The 19,540-nt window shown below is 48.6% G+C and overlaps 1 protein-coding gene across 17 annotated transcripts in view; it reads left to right on the top strand.

The window, feature by feature from the left end:
- Positions 1–19,540, top strand: part of syngap1b (synaptic Ras GTPase activating protein 1b) — a 94,716-nt gene that overhangs the window by 54,535 nt on the left and 20,641 nt on the right. For 7 of the 17 annotated variants that reach the window (XM_079569329.1, XM_079569326.1, XM_079569319.1 and 4 more), the window contains 11 exons: positions 857–1,192; positions 2,856–3,000; positions 5,269–5,413; positions 7,514–7,750; positions 10,174–10,411; positions 10,623–10,798; positions 12,527–12,725; positions 13,040–13,606; positions 15,178–15,600; positions 16,917–17,087; positions 17,193–17,404. In XM_079569329.1, coding sequence (XP_079425455.1) covers positions 857–1,192; positions 2,856–3,000; positions 5,269–5,413; positions 7,514–7,750; positions 10,174–10,411; positions 10,623–10,798; positions 12,527–12,725; positions 13,040–13,606; positions 15,178–15,600; positions 16,917–17,087; positions 17,193–17,404 — 2,849 coding nt within the window. The remainder of the gene's footprint in view (positions 1–856; positions 1,193–2,855; positions 3,001–5,268; positions 5,414–7,513; positions 7,751–10,173; positions 10,412–10,622; positions 10,799–12,526; positions 12,726–13,039; positions 13,607–15,177; positions 15,601–16,916; positions 17,088–17,192; positions 17,405–19,540) is intronic. The other 10 variants (XM_079569320.1, XM_079569327.1, XM_079569315.1 and 7 more) reach the window with 5 other exon arrangements.

Raw genomic sequence — 19,540 nt, 5'->3', positions numbered from 1 at the left:
GGTGAGAGCCACGCCCCCCTTACTGACGCCACGCCCCCTTTCTGACGCCACACCCCCTTACTGACTCCACTGCACACTGACCCACACTGCACCTGTACAAGGAGACGGACAAGAAGAGATGCAAGGTGCCACGCCCCCTTTCTAACGCCACGCCCCTTTAAATGGTAAATGGTAAATGGTCTCAACTTATACAGCGCTTTTCCACCTACATTAGGCACTCAAAGCGCTTTACAGCAAGGATCCACTCACCCATTCATACTCTCATTCATACACCAATGTACGCAGACACTGGGGGCAATGTGGGTGAAGTGTCTTGCCCAAGGACACAACGACAGTGTGCACTTTCAGGAGGTGGGAATCGAACCCCTGACCTTCCGATCATGAGACGACCCTCTCTACCATCTGCGCCACCGTCGCCCCCTTTACTGACGCCAAAACTCATCCTCGTATTACACTGCACACTGACCCACAATGACCCACACTCCGACCCACACTGACCCACACTGACCCACACTGACCCACTGCGGCCCACACTGACCCACTCTGGCCCTCTCCGACCCATGTGCAGACAGAGACTAAACATCTGACCTTCAGTCGCTCCATCAGACTCACACTTAGAGCCATGTGATAGATTTAAATCTACATTTAAAGTGAGTGACAAAGATGGAGGAAAGTTTCATAGAATTCTGAATCACTTATTTCTCAGTAATAGTTTAAAAATGTTGTACTCCTTAAACTGGCGTCACATCTTCATTTATTTTAATAAAAAGCCTTAAACTGGCGTCACATCTTCACTTATTTGAATAAACCGTGTCATGACTGAACCTTCTCCGTGTGCCCCCCCCCTCCCCCCCAGGAGAAGAGCACGTACCTGGGCCTCGTGAGCATCCCCATCTCCAGCATCACGGGCCGGCAGTTCGTGGAGCAGTGGTACCCCGTCATCCAGCCCAGCGTCCTCACCAAGGGCGCCGGCGTGGGCGGGGCCAAGATCATCAACGCATCGCTTCGCCTCAAGTCCCGCTTCCAGACCATGAACATCCTGCCCATGGAGCTGTACAAGGAGTTCGCCGAGTACGTGACCAACAACTACCGCACGCTGTGCGCCGTGCTGGAGCCCGTGCTGAGCGTGAAGAGCAAGGAGGAGGTGGCCTGCGCGCTCGTGCACATCCTGCAGAGCACCGGGAAGGCCAAGGTGAGGGGGGAGGAGGGGGCGTGGTCAGCTGTGTGGTCATGTGACCGGGCGGTGTCGCCTTTATAAAACTAACGCGTACAATAGGCGGCGTTCACGTGACATCACAACATTCTGAAGAGCCATAGTTTAACATTGAGGTGGAGCAACTGACGGTAACTATGGTAACTGCGGTAACTGACAAAATGCATATTTTTATGTCTTTGTGTTTTGGCTCATATCTCAGTCATTACTGGAGGAATCCACATGAAACAAAAACTGTCACAAAGTTCATCGTCTCCTCTGTCACATATGAACTAATGTCCAATTATTTTCTCAGAAAAACCTCAAAAAGTGGTGAGAATATGCGCAAACATGAGCGTGATGTTGTTCAATAGAAAGGACTTTCAGACATAAAAATAATATCACAGGTTTGTGAATCCGATCAGATCAAACACTGAAGAGGGAAAACATTGGTCATTTTTCGTTTTGGAGATTTCTTACAAAAACTGCTTTTCTCCCATAGATACAGACGCATCTCGTCATAGAAGGGGGCGTGGCCTCGCCAAGGGGGAAAATAGAATCTTTAGAGAAACACAATTTTCCCTCTTTTTAGCCATTTTCTGGTGGAATATCAACTTATTTATCACATAAATAAAGTCAGGTGTAAATCAGGCCCATATGGATATTTTCTCACAGCAGATTGTTCAGTAGAAGTGAAAAAACAGCAGTTGTAGCTAGCGCGAGCTAACCGTTAGCATTAGCACGATGCTAACATGTAGCATCAAGTTAGCATTCTCCATTATTTATGTATTTATGGGCTGTTGAACCACTTTGCTCCTCCCCATGTCTTTGTATCTTTATTTAGTAGAAACTATATAATTCAGCATTTGTTAAAGTAGTTTTTGAATAATTAGAGAAAATATACATTTTTTCAAAATTGTTTTAAAAAATGACCATATATGGGCGATTCCAGAGATGCCGTCTGTATCTGTGTCTTGTTTCGCCCTGAAGGTTTTTTTTAATGACCCTTACTTATATTCACAATGTGAGGGGCAGGAGTGTTATGTCCCAGAGGCCCAGTGCTCATTATACGAGATGATCTGTGAACCATGACTCAAGAAAGCGCCACCAGCAGGGCATAAAAGGCGTCACACCCCCTTACTGGAGGAGTTGTGAAATTGCATCTATATAAAGATTGAGATTCTAATGGCTTTTCCCGTTAATTGTGGGCCGGTGTGAGGTATTATGGGCCTTATTTCGGTGTGATTGGCCCAACCGGCCCAAAAGTACGTCGGCCCACGGGGAAAACTCCCGAATCTCCCAATAGCCGGTCCAGCCCTGGGTATTTCCTTTGTGGGAAACAGCAGCGGCTAAAGACTGGAGGAACATACACTGGGGCATGTGCAGACAAAGGGACTAAACTTTAGGGCTGTTTTCATTCCGCTCTTTAACAACACCATTATTTCACATTTTTTCCATATTTATCTTGTTGTTTATTTTGTTGCTCTTTTATGATTTGTTTATTGCAATGCTGTTGTTTTTCTGGCACGTTTTCATGGCTGTTTTTGCCGTGTCTCGTGTGTGTCAGATCTGGGTGACGGCGGTGACTCGCTGAGGGGAAAACGATGAATGAAGAAGAAACAGACTGACTTTCTGAACTGACTTTGTGCCTGTGTCTCCTCAGGATTTCCTCTCGGACATGGCCATGTGTGAGGTGGACAGGTTCATGGACCGGGAACACCTTATCTTCAGAGAGAACACTCTGGCCACCAAAGCCATAGAAGAGTACCTCAAACTGATCGGACACAAGTACCTCAAGGACGCAATAGGTGCGACACAAACACGAGTTTATCTCCGAGAAACGGGGGACATGTTAGAAAAAAGGACAGAAAAATGGAAGGAAATGGAAGGAAATGGAATAAAATGTACTAAATAAATGGGGGGATACTGTAAGTGTGAGACTACTAAGAGTACCATTACTTTTTTCTGAGTACAGTATTTTCCAGACTATCCTAGTTTGGCTGGGGGGGAAACGGCCGCTAGAGGGCGCTCTAGGCTCGGGCACCAGTATCTGCTAAGACCATAGATATAATATAATAAAGATGAGCGGGTCCCATTCAGCCCCATTCATTGAAAAGGTCCCGAGTCCTGTGTGAACCTTAATGGCCGCTCTGTTTCCTCCTACGGAGCCTGTTCCTTAAAGGGACTATACAGAGTTTAAAAATGTTAGAACTAAGTATTTTCCTCCCCCCACATGTTCCTCCATGTCCTGACCAGACCTGTTCACCACAACTGCCTCTAAAATCCTGCACTGTCACTTTAAAAGGTGTCACTTCGGGTCTGAAGTGCCGTCATGCACGAGCTTAATATAGAAGCTGCAGTTACACATGTGACCTGAGGTGGCAGTGGTGAGTATAAAATGGCTAACTTGCATCTAGCCCCTTTAAAAGGGCAAAAAGACAGGAAGCCCGGAGCTCACGAGCCTCCACAGAGCTCCAGAGCTTGATTGACAGGCTCTGGAGCCAGTACTGAAAATGCTTAAAGGAATAGGCCACCGTTTTTACATACTGAGATATGCTCTTACCTCACTTTAGACAAGTTAATATATCCCCGTCTGGTCTTTGTCCATACGCTCTGTCAGGCAAACTGAGCACATACGCAGCCTCTCCCACATGTCACATAGCTCCAAAAAAGCTCACGATAGAAGCTACCAAGCTCTTCCACGTGTTCCCTATTTAAATAAAGTTACGTGAAGTGTTTTCATGCAAAGTATATTTACACAGAAATGTAACATGTCGATTTTATAAGCAGATAAAAAGGGGGACTATATTGTGAGGCGTAATGATACGAGGAGCAAAACGTCCGCGCAGTAACTCCTAAAGACTTCCCCGCTCTCTTCCGTCAATAACCTTTAGGAGTTACTGCGCGGACGCTTCACGTAACTTTATTTAAATAGGGAACACGTGGAAGAGCTTGGTAGCTTCTATCGTGAGCTTTTTTGGAGCTTTGTGACATGTGGGAGAGGCTGCGTATGTGCTTCGTTTGCCTGGCAGAGCGCACGGACAAAGACCAGACGGGGATATATTAACTCGACTAAAGTGAGGTAAGAGCATATCTCAGTATGTAAAAACGGTGGCCTGTTCCTTTAAAATGTTTGGGCTGCTTAACAAAAACCAGCGTGCTTACAAATATTTCCCCTCCCCCAGCGTGGCCACATGGGTCACATGAGTCACATGGGTCACGGCAATTTTTAAACAAAAAGAAAAACTCTTTGGAGCCAGAATTTTAAGCCGTTCTTGGGACGTTTAAAGTCCCATTAGAATCAATGCTCCCAAGTGTCTCTTGGGCGGCGTCTGAAACCATCACATTATCTCCTCTAAGCTCTAACACTAGCAACTAACTCCTTAACCTTTCATGGTCGACTGTTAGATCTGTGCAGTTAGTGAACTAGAGCTTCAGCTGCATTTGAACAATCCGTCCGTCCTTAAACAGGGGAAAGGGAAGTGACATCACCAACAGCTGTTTTTCTTCTTCTTTAAAGTTATTGGTGGAGTGCAGGCCAAACAAAAGTGCATGTCGCCCCCTAGTGTCTAACAACAACATAGTGTCCAAACAAAGACATTTAAGGAGAAAAAAAAATACAAATGATCCAAACGTTTCCCTTTAGTGTCATTTTATTTCAACAGCTGTTTCTTAAAGCGACAGCAGCAAATGATCCGTGTGGCTTAAGTTAAATAAAAACAAAAGCATTTAATCTGTTTCCTGAGTTTCCTCTTTAACACTGACATGTGACTGAGCTGTGGGGACGACAACATGGATTTATCACTTTATAAAGTTTGGCTTGTGCAGAATCTTATTTTTTATTATTATTATTTTTATTATTAAATGTGCTCCTGTCAATCAACAGTGGTTGTGAATGAAGGGTGGGGGGTTTGGCGCAGTGGCTTATGGGACGGCACATAGCTCCTAACACAGCCCGAACAACTGGGAAAATATGGAGTAAATTGATGAACATGTGGGGGAACAAGTGTTGAATGAAAGTTCAGCTGTGACGACGTTCTGAAGTGTCTGACGTGAGTTCCTCTGTTGGTGCTCAGGAGAGTTCATCAGGGCCTTATATGAATCTGAGGAGAACTGTGAAGTGGACCCCATGAGGATCCCGCCCTCAGTGCTCCCGGACCACCAGGCCAACCTGCGCATGTGCTGCGAGCTGGCCCTCTGCAAGATCGTCAACTCTCAGTGGTGGGTGAGCGCCTGCTGTCCCTCTGTCCCCCCCTGTTCATGTGTCCCACTGTCCCCCCCTGTCCCCCTGTCCCTCCCTGTCCCCCTGGCCCTCCCTGTTCACGTGTCCCTCCCTGTTCAAGTGTCCCTCCCTGTTCAAGTGTCCCTCCCTGTCCCTCTGTCCCTCCCTGTTCATGTGTCCCACTGTCCTGTCTCTGTCCCGTCTCCTTGTCGTCTCCGTGTCGTCTCCTTGTCGTCTCCGTGTCGTCTCCGTGTCCCAAACCTAAGGGTGTTTTCAGACCAGAAAAGTCTTTTGCTCCGCTTGTTTGTTCCGGATCAGAAGCGAACTTTTTTTTTGCGTTTGGTGCAGTTCGTGTTCAGACTGTACTTTTTGCAAGAGAACTATATTTTTGTAAACACGTGTGTGACGATCGAGGCTCCCACTGGACGGCAATGACCACAACAAATGAATTGAAAATGAAAATTTGACGCTTACTATGATAATAAAAGAAATGTGAGAGGCTAAATTCAAAAGGGACATTGATGTGAACTGCTCTTTTTGTGGAGATCATCCAGAGACAATACAACATTTTTTTTGGACATGTTCTTATCCCAAGAAATTCTGGAAAGACTTATGTAGTTTTATAATTGGACATCTATACAAGGACTTTACACTGAAATGGGAAAACGTTATTTTTTGTTTCTTCAGAAAGCAAAAGAATGAAGATATGTATTTTATTATTAATTTACTTATCCTTTTGTCCAAATTTTATATTCACAAATGTAAATACTCTAAGCAGAAACCCAACTTTGCACATTTTTTTAGTGATACTCTCTCATATATCAAGATCTTGGAAGGTTCTGATAACAAAAAGGCTCTAAAAACTATCAGTATTTGCTCAAAATATAATATATTTGTAACTGAATAATTGTATTGTACAATTCTGTTACCCCCTGGCATACTTTGTATACTCGTATACTTAAATAAATATAAAAAAATAAAAATAAAAATAAAAAAGGGAGGCTAAACCACTGACCTTTAACCTCAGCTTCACCGGAGCAGCTGGAGGAGGAGGAGTTTAGTGTGGATGAAGGGTCGTCTGCTGAGCTGTTTGTTTCCATTATGTCCACGGAACAAACTGTTTGTCTTGATCCTCCTTTTCTTTAATGCGTCTCGTACTTTCATTTAAGTTTGGCGAAGTTGTTTCCACTTTGACACCGCGGCTGTTCAGGAGACGCTCGAAGCCCCTCCTTCATTTTCTCGCTAAACACGAACGCAGTTGTGTTAGTGCATCTGCCCAAATATCCAGGAGCTCCAGGTCTGTCCACGGCTCATTGTTTGTAGCATCCATTAGGGCTGTGCAATTAATCGAAATTCGATTACGATTTCGATTACAACAGTAAACGATTACAAAATTAGCATAATCGCAAAAAATCGATTATAATTGTTTAGTTTTTTTTTTTAACTTTTTTTTTTTTCCACATTTTTTTTCTAATTTTTGGATTGTTGTCTTTTTCTGCTGGATTTTAGTAATTTTTTTGCTGTATTTTTTATCATTTTTTTGCTGTATTTTTGTCACTTTTTTGCTGGATTTTTCTAATTTTTTTGATGTTTTTTTTGTCATTTTTTTGATGTTTTTTTGTCATTTTTTGATGGATTTTTTTAAAGGCAACAAATAATCGTTTGAATAATCGTGATTTCAATTATGACAAAAATAATCGTGATTATTATTTTTTCAATAATCGAGCAGCCCTAGCATCCATCCAGTATTAGCGTTAGCAGCCGCGAAGGGATACCTTTTCCCACGGTGCTTTGCTACGGTGGCTTGTTAAGCCCAAAAAGGCGCATGTTTCCCGCAGTTGTTTCGGATCAACAGTGGTTTATATTCACACCTGGAGTGAACTGGACCAGAGTCCGTTTGGAAGCCGGACCGAGACCACCTGAAGAAGTGGGTCTCGGTGGGTCCGGGTTATTTGATTCGCAACAGGATTCGTTTGTTGTTTTCACACCTGAATAAAAAATCCGGACCAGCGTTCAGAACGAACCCTGATCCGTTTAAAGTGGACCAAACAGTGCAGGTCTGAATACACCCTAACCCCCCCGCTGTCCCGTGTGTGCAGCGTGTTCCCCCGGGAGCTGAAGGAGGTGTTTGCTTCGTGGAGGGTTCGCTGTGCGGAGCGCGGCCGCGAGGACTTCTCGGAGCGGCTCATCAGCGGCTCGCTCTTCCTGCGCTTCCTGTGTCCGGCCATCATGTCCCCCTCGCTCTTCAACCTGACGCAGGAGTACCCGGACGAGCAGACGTCCCGCACGCTCACACTCATCGCCAAGGTGGTGCAGAACCTGGCCAACTTCTCCAAGTGAGTCTCCTGCGAACACGTCAGCGTCTCACGTACGAGTGCATGACTGTGACATCGGATAATGTTTTAATGTGATCGAATTAAAGCACAAAGGCCGTCATTCGCCACCTCAGACTTCAGCACAAGTGTTCCAGTGAGACCAAGACTCGCCCTGACTCCCCCTGACTCTCGCCCTGACTCTCCCTGACTCTCTCTCTCGCCCTGACTCTCCCTGACTCTCGCCCTGACTCTCTCTCTCGCCCTGACTCTCCCTGACTCTCTCCCTGACTCTCCCTGACTCTCGCCCTGACTCTCTCTCTCGCCCTGACTCTCCCTGACTCTCTCCCTGACTCTCGCCCCGACTCTCTCCCTGACTCTCCCTGACTCTCTCCCTGACTCTCGCCCTGACTCTCGCCCTGACTCTCCCTGACTCTCTCCCTGTCTCTCCCTGACTCTCGCCCTGACTCTCGCCCTGACTCTCTCCCTGTCTCTCCCTGACTCTCGCCCTGACTCTCGCCCTGACTCTCGCCCTGACTCCCCCTGACTCTCGCCCTGACTCTCGCCCTGACTCTCCCTGACTCTCCCTGACTCGCCCTGACTCTCCCTGACTCCCCCTGACTCTCGCCCTGACTCTCCCTGACTCTCCCTGACTCGCCCTGACTCGCCCTGACTCGCCCTGACTCTCCCTGACTCCCCCTGACTCTCCCTGACTCTCGCCCTGACTCTCCCTGACTCTCCCTGACTCTCCCTGACTCGCCCTGACTCCCCCTGACTCGCCCTGACTCGCCCTGAGTCTCCCTGACTCTCCCTGACTCTCTCCCTGACTCTCGCCCTGACTCTCCCCCTGACTCTCCCTGACTCTCCCTGACTCTCTCCCTGACTCTCCCTGACTCTCTCCCTGACTCTCCCTGACTCTCCCCCTGACTCTCTCCCTGACTCTCCCTGACTCTCCCTGACTCTCCCCCTGACTCTCTCCCTGACTCTCCCTGACTCTCCCTGACTCTCCCTGACTCTCCCTGACTCCCCCTGACTCTCCCTGAGTCTCCCTGACTCTCTCCCTGACTCTCTCCCTGACTCTCCCTGACTCTCCCCCTGACTCTCTCCCTGACTCTCCCCCTGACTCTCTCCCTGACTCTCCCCCTGACTCTCTCCCTGACTCTCCCTGACTCTCTCCCTGACTCTCCCTGACTCTCCCCCTGACTCTCTCCCTGACTCCCTCCCTGACTCTCCCCCTGACTCTCGCCCTGACTCTCTCCCTGACTCTCCCCCTGACTCTCTCCCTGACTCTCCCTGACTCTCTCCCTGACTCTCGCCCTGACTCTCTCCCTGACTCTCCCCCTGACTCTCCCTGACTCTCCCTCACTCTCCCTGACTCTCCCCCTGACTCTCTCCCTGACTCTCCCTGACTCTCCCTGACTCTCTCCCTGACTCCCCCTGACTCTCCCTGACTCTCCCTGAGTCTCCCTGACTCTCCCTGACTCTCCCTGACTCTCCCTGACTCTCCCTGACTCGCCCTGACTCGCCCTGACTCTCCCTGACTCTCCCTGACTCTCTCCCTGACTCTCCCTGACTCTCCCTGACTCTCCCTGACTCTCCCTGACTCTCCCTGACTCGCCCTGACTCTCCCTGACTCCCCCTGACTCTCCCTGACTCTCGCCCTGACTCTCCCTGACTCTCCCTGACTCTCCCTGACTCTCCCTGACTCCCCCTGACTCTCCCTGACTCTCGCCCTGACTCGCCCTGACTCTCCCTGACTCTCCCTGACTCTCCCTGACTCGCCCTGAGTCTCCCTGACTCTCCCTGACTCGCCCTGACTCCCCCTGACTCGCCCTGACTCGCCCTGAGTCTCCCTGACTCTCCCTGACTCTCTCCCTGACTCTCGCCCTGACTCTCCCCCTGACTCTCCCTGACTCTCCCTGACTCTCCCTGACTCTCTCCCTGACTCTCTCCCTGACTCTCTCTGACTCTCCCCCTGACTCTCCCTGACTCTCCCTCACTCTCCCTGACTCTCTCCCTGACTCTCTCCCTGACTCTCTCTGACTCTCCCCCTGACTCTCGCCCTGACTCTCCCCCTGACTCTCCCCCTGACTCTCCCCCTGACTCTCCCCCTGACTCTCCCCCTGACTCCCCCTGACTCTCTCCCTGTCTCTCTCCCTGACTCTCGCCCTGACTCTCTCTGACTCTCTCCCCGACTCTCTCTGACTCTCTCCCTGACTCCTGCCCTGACTCTCTCCCTGACTCTCTCCCTGACTCTCTCCCTGACTCTCTCCCTGACTCTCCCTGACTCTCGCCCTGACTCTCTCCCTGACTCTTCCTGTCTCTCCCTGACTCTCTCCCTGACTCTCCCCCTGACTCTCTCTGACTCTCTCGCTGACTCTCTCCCTGACTCTCCCCTTGACTCTCTCCCTGCCTCTCGCCCTGACTCCCCCTCTCGCCTCCCTCAGGTTCGGCAATAAGGAGGAGTACATGTGCTTCATGAACGAGTTCCTGGAGATGGAGTGGGGAGCCATGCAGCAGTTCCTCTATGAAATCTCCAACCTGGACAGTGTGAGCAACGCGGGGGGCTTCGAGGGCTACATCGACCTGGGCCGAGAGCTGTCGATCCTGCACAGCCTGCTGTGGGAGGTCATGGCCCAGCTCAGCAAGGTACTCCCACAGCACAACACAGCCTACATCAGCCAGGTACTCCCACGACACAACATGCAGTGTGTACATGTGTGTGTGTTAGGCTTTTCCAGTGCCATTGTCCTGCGTGCCCTTTAACACGTGTGTTCTCTGCCCGGCCAGTAAACTAACAGTCCTGAGTCCCATGTAGTGCCTTTGTTGATCAGTATCTCTGAAAGCCTGGAGTCAAACCTGAGTGGGGGCGGGGCATGTGTTTGTGGATGTGCAGGACGCCATCATCAAACTGGGCCCACTGCCGCGCCTTCTGAACGACATCAGCATGGCCCTGCGGAACCCCCACCTGCAGCGGCAGCCCAGTCACCAGGACCGCCTGTCCCGGCCCAGCTTCAACCGCGGCATCTCCTCCTCCGACTTTCACAACCTCATGATGAGGGACCTCAACAGGTGCTCCACACCAACACCAACACCAACACCAGCACCAACACAAAGACAACCATGTTCATTAATGCGCTCAGTAAGGATTAAACACCTCGGAGCCGTTTATTAGACGGTTCTAATGCACGACGCGGAGTCAAGAACACCACGACACAGTGTTGTTCCTCCTGCATTATAACGTCTAACGTGGCTCCTCGTTGTTTAATCCGCTTATACCAGGGTCCCACAAACCTAACATTTATAATAAATGTTTTTTTCATTGACTAAACTCACTAAATCTGCCAGACTCCGGGACTATTTTGTGTGGGTTATTAGCCGGTCACTGAAGGCTGGTCTCAGAGCGAGTCATTCTCCGCAGCTATTACGAGGATCTCAGTCAGGCTCAACGACACAACATCAGCACAGAATCACAACACAACAGGACTAACCCGGAAACACTTTTCCCTGGAAGTAAACACCGATATGCGGCACTCGTGGGCAGGAGTTATTTACCTTTTACAACGTTTAACCTGAAGCTAAAGCTAGCTAGCTCAACCAGCTCAACTGTTTATGGAAACAGCTGCGGTGGAGTCGCTCACACCTGGGCCCCCCCGACTGAAACTTTTATGTTTGACTTTACTAATCCAGACAAATATGCTTCAATGCAGGATCATTTTATGTACGCCTGAAAATGATGAATAGCCTTAACCGTTTCCAATAGAAATGTAAAGCTCATATGTTATTAACAGTAGCTAACCTAGCTGCTCACTCTCCTCTACAAACATTTAGCAAACACTAAATCCATCTCACACGTTCCTGTCAGTCACTAATTACGCCTTTATCTGATTCAGCTGTGTCACGCGTTGCTATGGCGACGCCACAGCGGAGTGATATCCCAGTGATTTAACTACCGGACTACGTGTGTGGTTACACCAAAATAATGCACCAGCCAATCAGAATCCAGTATTCACCCAGACCATGGTGTAAATAGCTTTAATGTGTTTCAATGACGGAGTGACGGAGTGAGGACCCAAGGACGAAACGACTCAAAAACCGGATTGGACGGACATGAACAAGAAAACAGCGACACTGACACAGACAGACACACAATGAACCGACAAGGACGAGGGAAAACACAGGGGTCTAAATACAGAAGGGACAGGGAACAGGTGACGCACATTAGGGCGGGGCAGGTCATCAACACAAAGACAGAACAGACCAAATAAGGCTATATCCACACGAAGACAAAACGCTTATGTTTTCAGAAACTTTCTTTGTGAGCCTGAAGCAGCTCAGTAAATGTGTGCGTCCACATGGGTCGACTCAGGTCTGTGAAAACGGCGCAATTCACCTTCCAGGCCTGTGTGAGGCGCTGTGATGCTAACACAGATAATAGAACAAGATGTGGAGGCGCATGCGCAGTAAACTTATGTGGAATGTAAACAAAATTAAAATATTTAACTGAATTAAACTGATTCTGTGACAACGGCGCCGCGTAAACGGCGTTTTGAGAACTTTCCACTCTGGGACCTAGTTTGGAAAATGTTGGTTTACAGACGCCCAAAACGCCGGCTCGTATGGACGATACACTGGATTGACGAAATATCTTTGCGTTTGGTCCTCAGCTTGACTTCGTGTGGACAGGGCCTAAAACAAGACTAGACACAGAACCAAACCAGGGGCCAGAACACAGACCATAATAACATGATTCCACAGTGCTCCATGAGGTTTGTGACGGTTCTCCTGCTCTCTCTGTAGCTCCATAGACATCACCCGCTTGCCTTCGCCCACCTCCACGGGAGGGATGATGCCATCGCGCGCACAGATGGGTTTCCAGGAGCGGGACCTTCAGCGGGGGTCGTCTAAAGACATGTATTACGTGTCGCGGCCGCCGCTGGCTCGCTCCAGCCCCGCCTACTGCACCAGCAGCTCCGACATCACTGAGCCCGATGCCAAGGTGAGTTCTGCCCCACAGTGTGGAGCCTTCATCCATCAGCCTGACCTGATGTCAGTGAGCTGTATGACATGCATGGAGGTCATACTGAGTAGAATCTAGTGTGTCATGACATCTGCTTTTTCCCACTGATCCTCCATGCAACTCATCCTAGAGGTATTTCCTGGGAAATACGATATCCACAGCTGGCGGTAACACACCCTCACCCTCACCCTTCATCCCTCACCCAATATCCAAATACTATACAATATAATGGGCACAGCCCGTAGCTCTCTAGACGATCAGTGTCAATCAGAGTGTCTGTGGTGGACCTCTAGGATTCCCGAATGAACAGCGTGTCTAACCTGCAGTCGGTGGACATGCTCAACTCCTCCCAGGCCTCCATCGCCGGTATGGGCAGCTTCGGAGGGCTGAGCAGCGGGGGTGGCGGCCTGGGCTCCGGCCTGAGCCAGCTGCGGGCCGGAGGCAGGCTGTCGGCTGGCTCTGGCTCCAGTATTTCGGGGGGCCTCCGCCTGGGCCAGCTGAGCCAGATGGGCACCACCACCGACTCACTGTCCCAGCAGCAACAACAGCAGGCCGCCGCCATGCGCTACCCGCTCTCCTTCCAGAACCCCCTCTTCCACCTGGCGACGGCTGACGGCCCTCAACACCAGCACAGCCGGGGCCCCCCCGCGCCGCTGCTCCTGACCCCAGAGCCTGAAGCGTCTCACCAGTCCTACATCCCACAGTTTGCCCACGGGGGGTTCTCCCGCAGCGAAGACCTGTCCACGCTCCGGACCAGGGAAGCCCACCTCGGCCAGCCCAGCATCATCCACTCCCACAGCTACAGCGACGAGTACAGCCGCGCGGACTATGCACGCAGGCAGGCGTCCATGCATGTACAGGTACGGCTGCACACCCCCCCCGTCCCGTCACAGAACACTGTCACAGAACACTCTGTCACAGAACACTCTGTCACAGAACACTCTGTCACAGAACACTCCTACACACCCCCCTCGTCACAGAACACTCCTGCACTCCCCCTCGTCACAGAACACTCTGTCACAGAACACTCCTGCACACCCCCTGAGACACAACACTCCACCACCGAAACACTGTCACTGAACTCTGCACTGCAATAAGTAAATATCAGGCATTGGCTTAAATGACTTGAATTGAGGAAATGTATCCTGTTTTTGTCGGTTTTCACTCATTTAGACACTTTTTCTGATCGGACCAACCGTAAATGCTCTAATATCGGCCGGGGCCTTTATTTACTCCAGGGCATCTGGGACCAGGCCTTTATTGGAACCAGGCCACAATTAGAGACAGGCCTTTATTTCTATTTGAGCAAAACGGTCGACCAGGAAAATGAAGAAAAACGAGACTTGTGTCCATTTGCACCTAAAATATTAGGTTCATTTATTAATGAACATTTCAAACCCTCTCCCAGCGGCTGGAACATTGAGGCCTTTTATTTTGTCGGGACAACAGGAAGTGTTTCGTTGCTGTTAGCGGAGCTTTGACATCAGTGTCACTGCAGGTTTCTGTTTCGTTTTTACCGGACCGGATTATTTGTTGTTATCTTGTGTAAAAGGCGAGTTTAGACGGAGCGTTTGTGTTTGTGATCGATCATGAGACTGACCCGAGAGAAGACGAGACGCTCGCGCTGATGGGAGGAGTTATTTTGAGGCGGGACTGACCTGCACACGGAGCAGCTGGACGTGCTTTGAAGACGCGATGGAGACTTTATTAAAACCCTGGAGGGTCACACGACATTTGTTTCCCTGTTTCCAAATATCGTCACAGGAGGTTTGAAAAGTGGCTAAATCTGTGTCAAAGTTACGCTCGGATCAGCTCCTCCGCAGCGTCCCCCTCGGCCCGGGTTCAGTTTGTTACTTCCTGCACCTGAGTTTTCATTTACACCAGTATGAGACAAATTCCTAACATGGGGAATATTTCTACAGCTATAGTTTCTAATAAAAGCCCCGGCCTGTTTTAGAGACCGGCTTTAATTTGCCTCCGCCAGCCGCGAACCCGGCCTCTGTCGGAGACCCGGCCGCTAATGGAATACAGGCCAGTATTAGAGAATTTACGGTAGTTTACTTTGCTTGTTTGAGGACATTTCTAACCAGTTCTAAGGTAAATCTCGCTTGAAATAAGAAAGTAAAATTGCCAATGAGTTAAGACCAATTTGCTTTCCCCATTGGCAAAGAAAATGACCTCAAATAAGGACGAAATGTATCGAAACGAGTCAGAAACATCTCAGAACAAGTGAAATAATCTTGGACAAATGCCCAAGAACTTCTTAACTAGTCAAAACAACTAAAATTTGGATTATTATTATTATTATTATTATTATTATTATGCTCAAATTGAGATGTTTATACTGATCTAGTTAATTACTTTTTGCAGTGTGTCCCTCTGACATCATCCCATCCTAGAACCTTTTGACGGTGTTTGTCCCCTGTGCCAGGATAACCTTCCACCGATGGGCCTGACCTCTCAGACCGGCACGTCCCACTCGTCCCTGGCCACCACGCCCCCCTCCACGGTCCAGCCCATGCGTCAGAGCTCCGTGGCCCCGCCCCCTGCGCAGCGCATGAAGTCTCAGACGTCCCATCAGCTGTCGGTGAGTTCAGCCGCCGCCCCGGCCCCTGCCAAGCCCCGCCCCCCCAGCGGCAACCTGCTGCAGTCTCCGGAGTCGGCCTACAGTCGGCAGCACCCGCGCCAGCTGTCGGTCAAGGACAACACGGCCCCGGGCCTGCCGCATCAGCAGAGCTCGGCCCGAGAGAACCAGAGCCCCCAGGGAACCACCAGCCCCAGCGGTCAGCACTCGCCTCAGCAGCAGCCGCCGCCGGCCCAGAAGCACCTGCTCAAGCCCAGCATGGCCAAACAGGTGGGCCTTTACCTTCACGCCTCTCACGCCTCTCACACGGCAAAAAGTGCCCTCCGAAAAACAAGGAAAAAATCTTAAAGTAAGACATTTTGTTTTGTTTTAAGGAAAAAATTCTGCCAATGGGTCAGCATTTTTCTCTTGCTTAGAATTTTTATTTGTAGAATATTTTTCTTCATAAAACAAGAAAGAAACACTAAATTTAAGCAAATAAATAGCTAGAATTAAGCAAAATGTCCTCAGAAAATGGAATCATTTAAGGAAAACATTCTTATTTAGTGAAAAATTGTGGATATTTTACTTAAATGTTGCTTGATTTAAGTAAAATGTTCTAAATTACACACATTTTTGAGCAAAATGTTCTTAATAAATACTAATATTTAAGGAAAATATTGCCCAGGGACCCATCTCCATGATGTGGAGCCAGGCTGATGGTCAGAATCACCTGCTGGAGGATTCACCTATTGTACATGTTTTTAGTGGTAGGAGAAACTCCACACAGAAAGGCCCCGTCCTGGTGGGAATCGAACCCAGGACCTTTGAGCTGTGAAGCTGAGGCTCTAACCGCTGTGCCACCGAGCCGCCCACTGTAAAGAATAGAATGTTTTATCTCTCTGTGAGAAGCAGTTCTTACATTAAGAGTTGTATTCTTTGTCTAAAGCTGAAGAGTCAAAAAGTTTTTCTTTCTTGTTACAAGAAAAACGAGCATGTTTTTTTATCAAATTTATCTTAACAAGAAATGGCTAGATTTTATTTCCTAAAATAAGATTTTTTTTCTCAAGAAAACTTTGCTCCACATACATTATTACTTTTTAGGGAAAAATAAGAACTAATTTCTTAAAGTAAGACGTTTTTTACTTGTTCGCCACTAACAACACTGCAAAAAGTTAGCTTAAATGTCTCGAATTGAGAAAATGTTTCTTGTTTTGAACAGTTTTCATTCAATTAGACTTTTTTCCTGATCTGACAAAGTTTATTTTGCTCTTTTGAGGACGTTTACGACTAGCTCTAAGGTGAATCTCGCCTGAAATAAGAAAGTTATACTGCCAATGAGATAAGACCCATTGTCTTGCCCCATTGGCAAAGAAAATTACTTGAAATAAGGACAAAATGTATTGAAACGAGTGAGAAACGTCTCAAAACAAGTAAAATGATCTTGGTCAAAAGCCCAACTGCATCTTTCCACGTCAAAACATCTAAAATTCGGATTATTAAGCTCAAATTGAGACTTTTATACTAATCTAGTTAATTACTGTTTGCAGTGAACGACCCAATCCCTCCTTTCCACACACTTCAGAACTGAACTCTTTTTCTCGCAGGGCTCTCAAACCCCCCAGACCCTCAGTGCCCCCGCCAACGAACGCACCGTGGCCTGGGTGTCCAACATGCCGCACCTGTCCGCCGACATCGAGAGCTCGCGGATCGATCGTGAGGAGTTCAAACTGAAGGAGTACTCCAAGAGCATGGACGAGTCTCGCATGGGAGACCGGGTAAGTCCGGCTCAGGATCAACCGTGCGTGAGAACTGACAATGACCAGTGAGGAGGAGAGTTCATGCCGAGCCGCGGGCGTGATCGTGTTTCTTTGCCCCGGCAGGTTCGGGAGTACGAGGATGAGATCAACTGCCTGAAGGAGCGACTCGTCATGTCCCACAAGAAACTGGAGGAATACGAGCGGCGGCTACTGACCCAGGAGCAGCAGACCAGCAAGATCCTCCTGCAGTACCAGAACCGCCTGGACGACAGCGAGAGGAGGCTCCGGCAGCAGCAGGTGGAGAAGGACTCCCAGATCCAGGGCATCATCAGCAGGTACAAACCCGAGATACACCTGTAGATACACCTGTGGATACACCTGAAGATACACCTGTAGATACACCTGCAGATACACCTGTAGATACACCTGCAGATACACCCGAAGATACACCTGAATATACACCTGAAGATACACCTGAAGATACACCTGAAGATACACCTGAAGATACACCTGAAGATACACCTGCAGATACACCTGAAGATACACCTGAAGATACACCTGCAGATACACCTGAAGATACACCTGAAGATACACCTGCAGATACACCTGAAGATACACCTGCAGATACACCCGCAGATACACCTGCAGATACACCTGAAGATACACCTGAAGATACACCTGAAGATACACCTGCAGATACACCTGAAGATACACCTGTAGATACACCTGAAGATACACCCACAGATACACCTGAAGATACACCTGCAGATACACCTGAAGATACACCTGAAGATACACCTGAAGATACACCTGAAGATACACCTGTAGATACACCTGAAGATACACCTGCAGATACACCTGAAGATACACCTGAAGATACACCTGAAGATACACCTGAAGATACACCTGCAGATACACCTGAAGATACACCTGCAGATACACCCGCAGATACACCTGCAGATACACCTGAAGATACACCTGAAGATACACCTGAAGATACACCTGCAGATACACCTGAAGATACACCTGTAGATACACCTGAAGATACACCTGTAGATACACCTGAAGATACACCTGTAGATACACCTGCAGATACACCTGAAGATACACCTGGAGATACACCTGCAGATACACCCACAGATACACCTGAAGATACACCTGCAGATACACCCACAGATACACCTGAAGATACACCTGCAGATACACCCACAGATACACCTGAAGATACACCTGTAGATACACCCACAGATACACCTGCAGATACACCTGAAGATACACCTGGAGATACACCTGCAGATACACCTGAAGATACACCTGTAGATACACCCACAGATACACCTGAAGATACACCTGCAGATACACCCACAGATACACCCGCAGATACACCTGAAGATACACCTGAAGATACACCTTTAGATACACCTGAAGATACACCTGAAGATACACCTGTAGATACACCTGAAGATACACCTGAAGATACACCTGAAGATACACCCACAGATACACCTGAAGATACACCTGAAGATACACCTGAAGATACACCTGAAGATACACCTGAAGATACACCTGAAGATACACCTGAAGATACACCTGCAGATACACCTGCGGATACACCTGAAGATACACCTGAAGATACACCTGAAGATACACCTGCAGATACACCTGCAGATACACCTGCAGATACACCTGAAGATACACCTGAAGATACACCCACAGATACACCTGAAGATACACCTGAAGATACACCTGAAGATACACCTGCAGATACACCTGAAGATACACCCACAGATACACCTGAAGATACACCCACAGATACACCTGAAGATACACCTGAAGATACACCTGAAGATACACCCACAGATACACCTGAAGATACACCCACAGATACACCTGAAGATACACCTGAAGATACACCTGAAGATACACCCACAGATACACCTGAAGATACACCTGCAGATACACCTGAAGATACACCTGAAGATACACCCACAGATACACCTGAAGATACACCTGAAGATACACCTGAAGATACACCTGAAGATACACCTGAAGATACACCTGAAGATACACCCGCAGATACACCTGCAGATACACCTGAAGATACACCTGCAGATACACCTGAAGATACACCTGAAGATACACCCACAGATACACCTGAAGATACACCCACAGATACACCCACAGATACACCTGAAGATACACCTGAAGATACACCTGAAGATACACCTGAAGATACACCTGAAGATACACCTGCAGATACACCTGAAGATACACCTGAAGATACACCTGAAGATACACCTGAAGATACACCTGCAGATACACCTGCGGATACACCTGAAGATACACCTGAAGATACACCTGAAGATACACCTGCAGATACACCTGCAGATACACCCTCAGATACACCCACAGATACACCCACAGATACACCCGCAGATACACCTGCAGATACACCTGAAGATACACCCACA

Source organism: Gobius niger, assembly GCF_951799975.1.
Source record: "Gobius niger genome assembly, chromosome: 13".
NCBI lineage: Eukaryota > Metazoa > Chordata > Actinopteri > Gobiiformes > Gobiidae > Gobius > Gobius niger.
The sequence above is the reverse complement of the archived record's forward strand: the minus strand, read 5'-3'. Positions and strand labels throughout refer to the sequence as shown.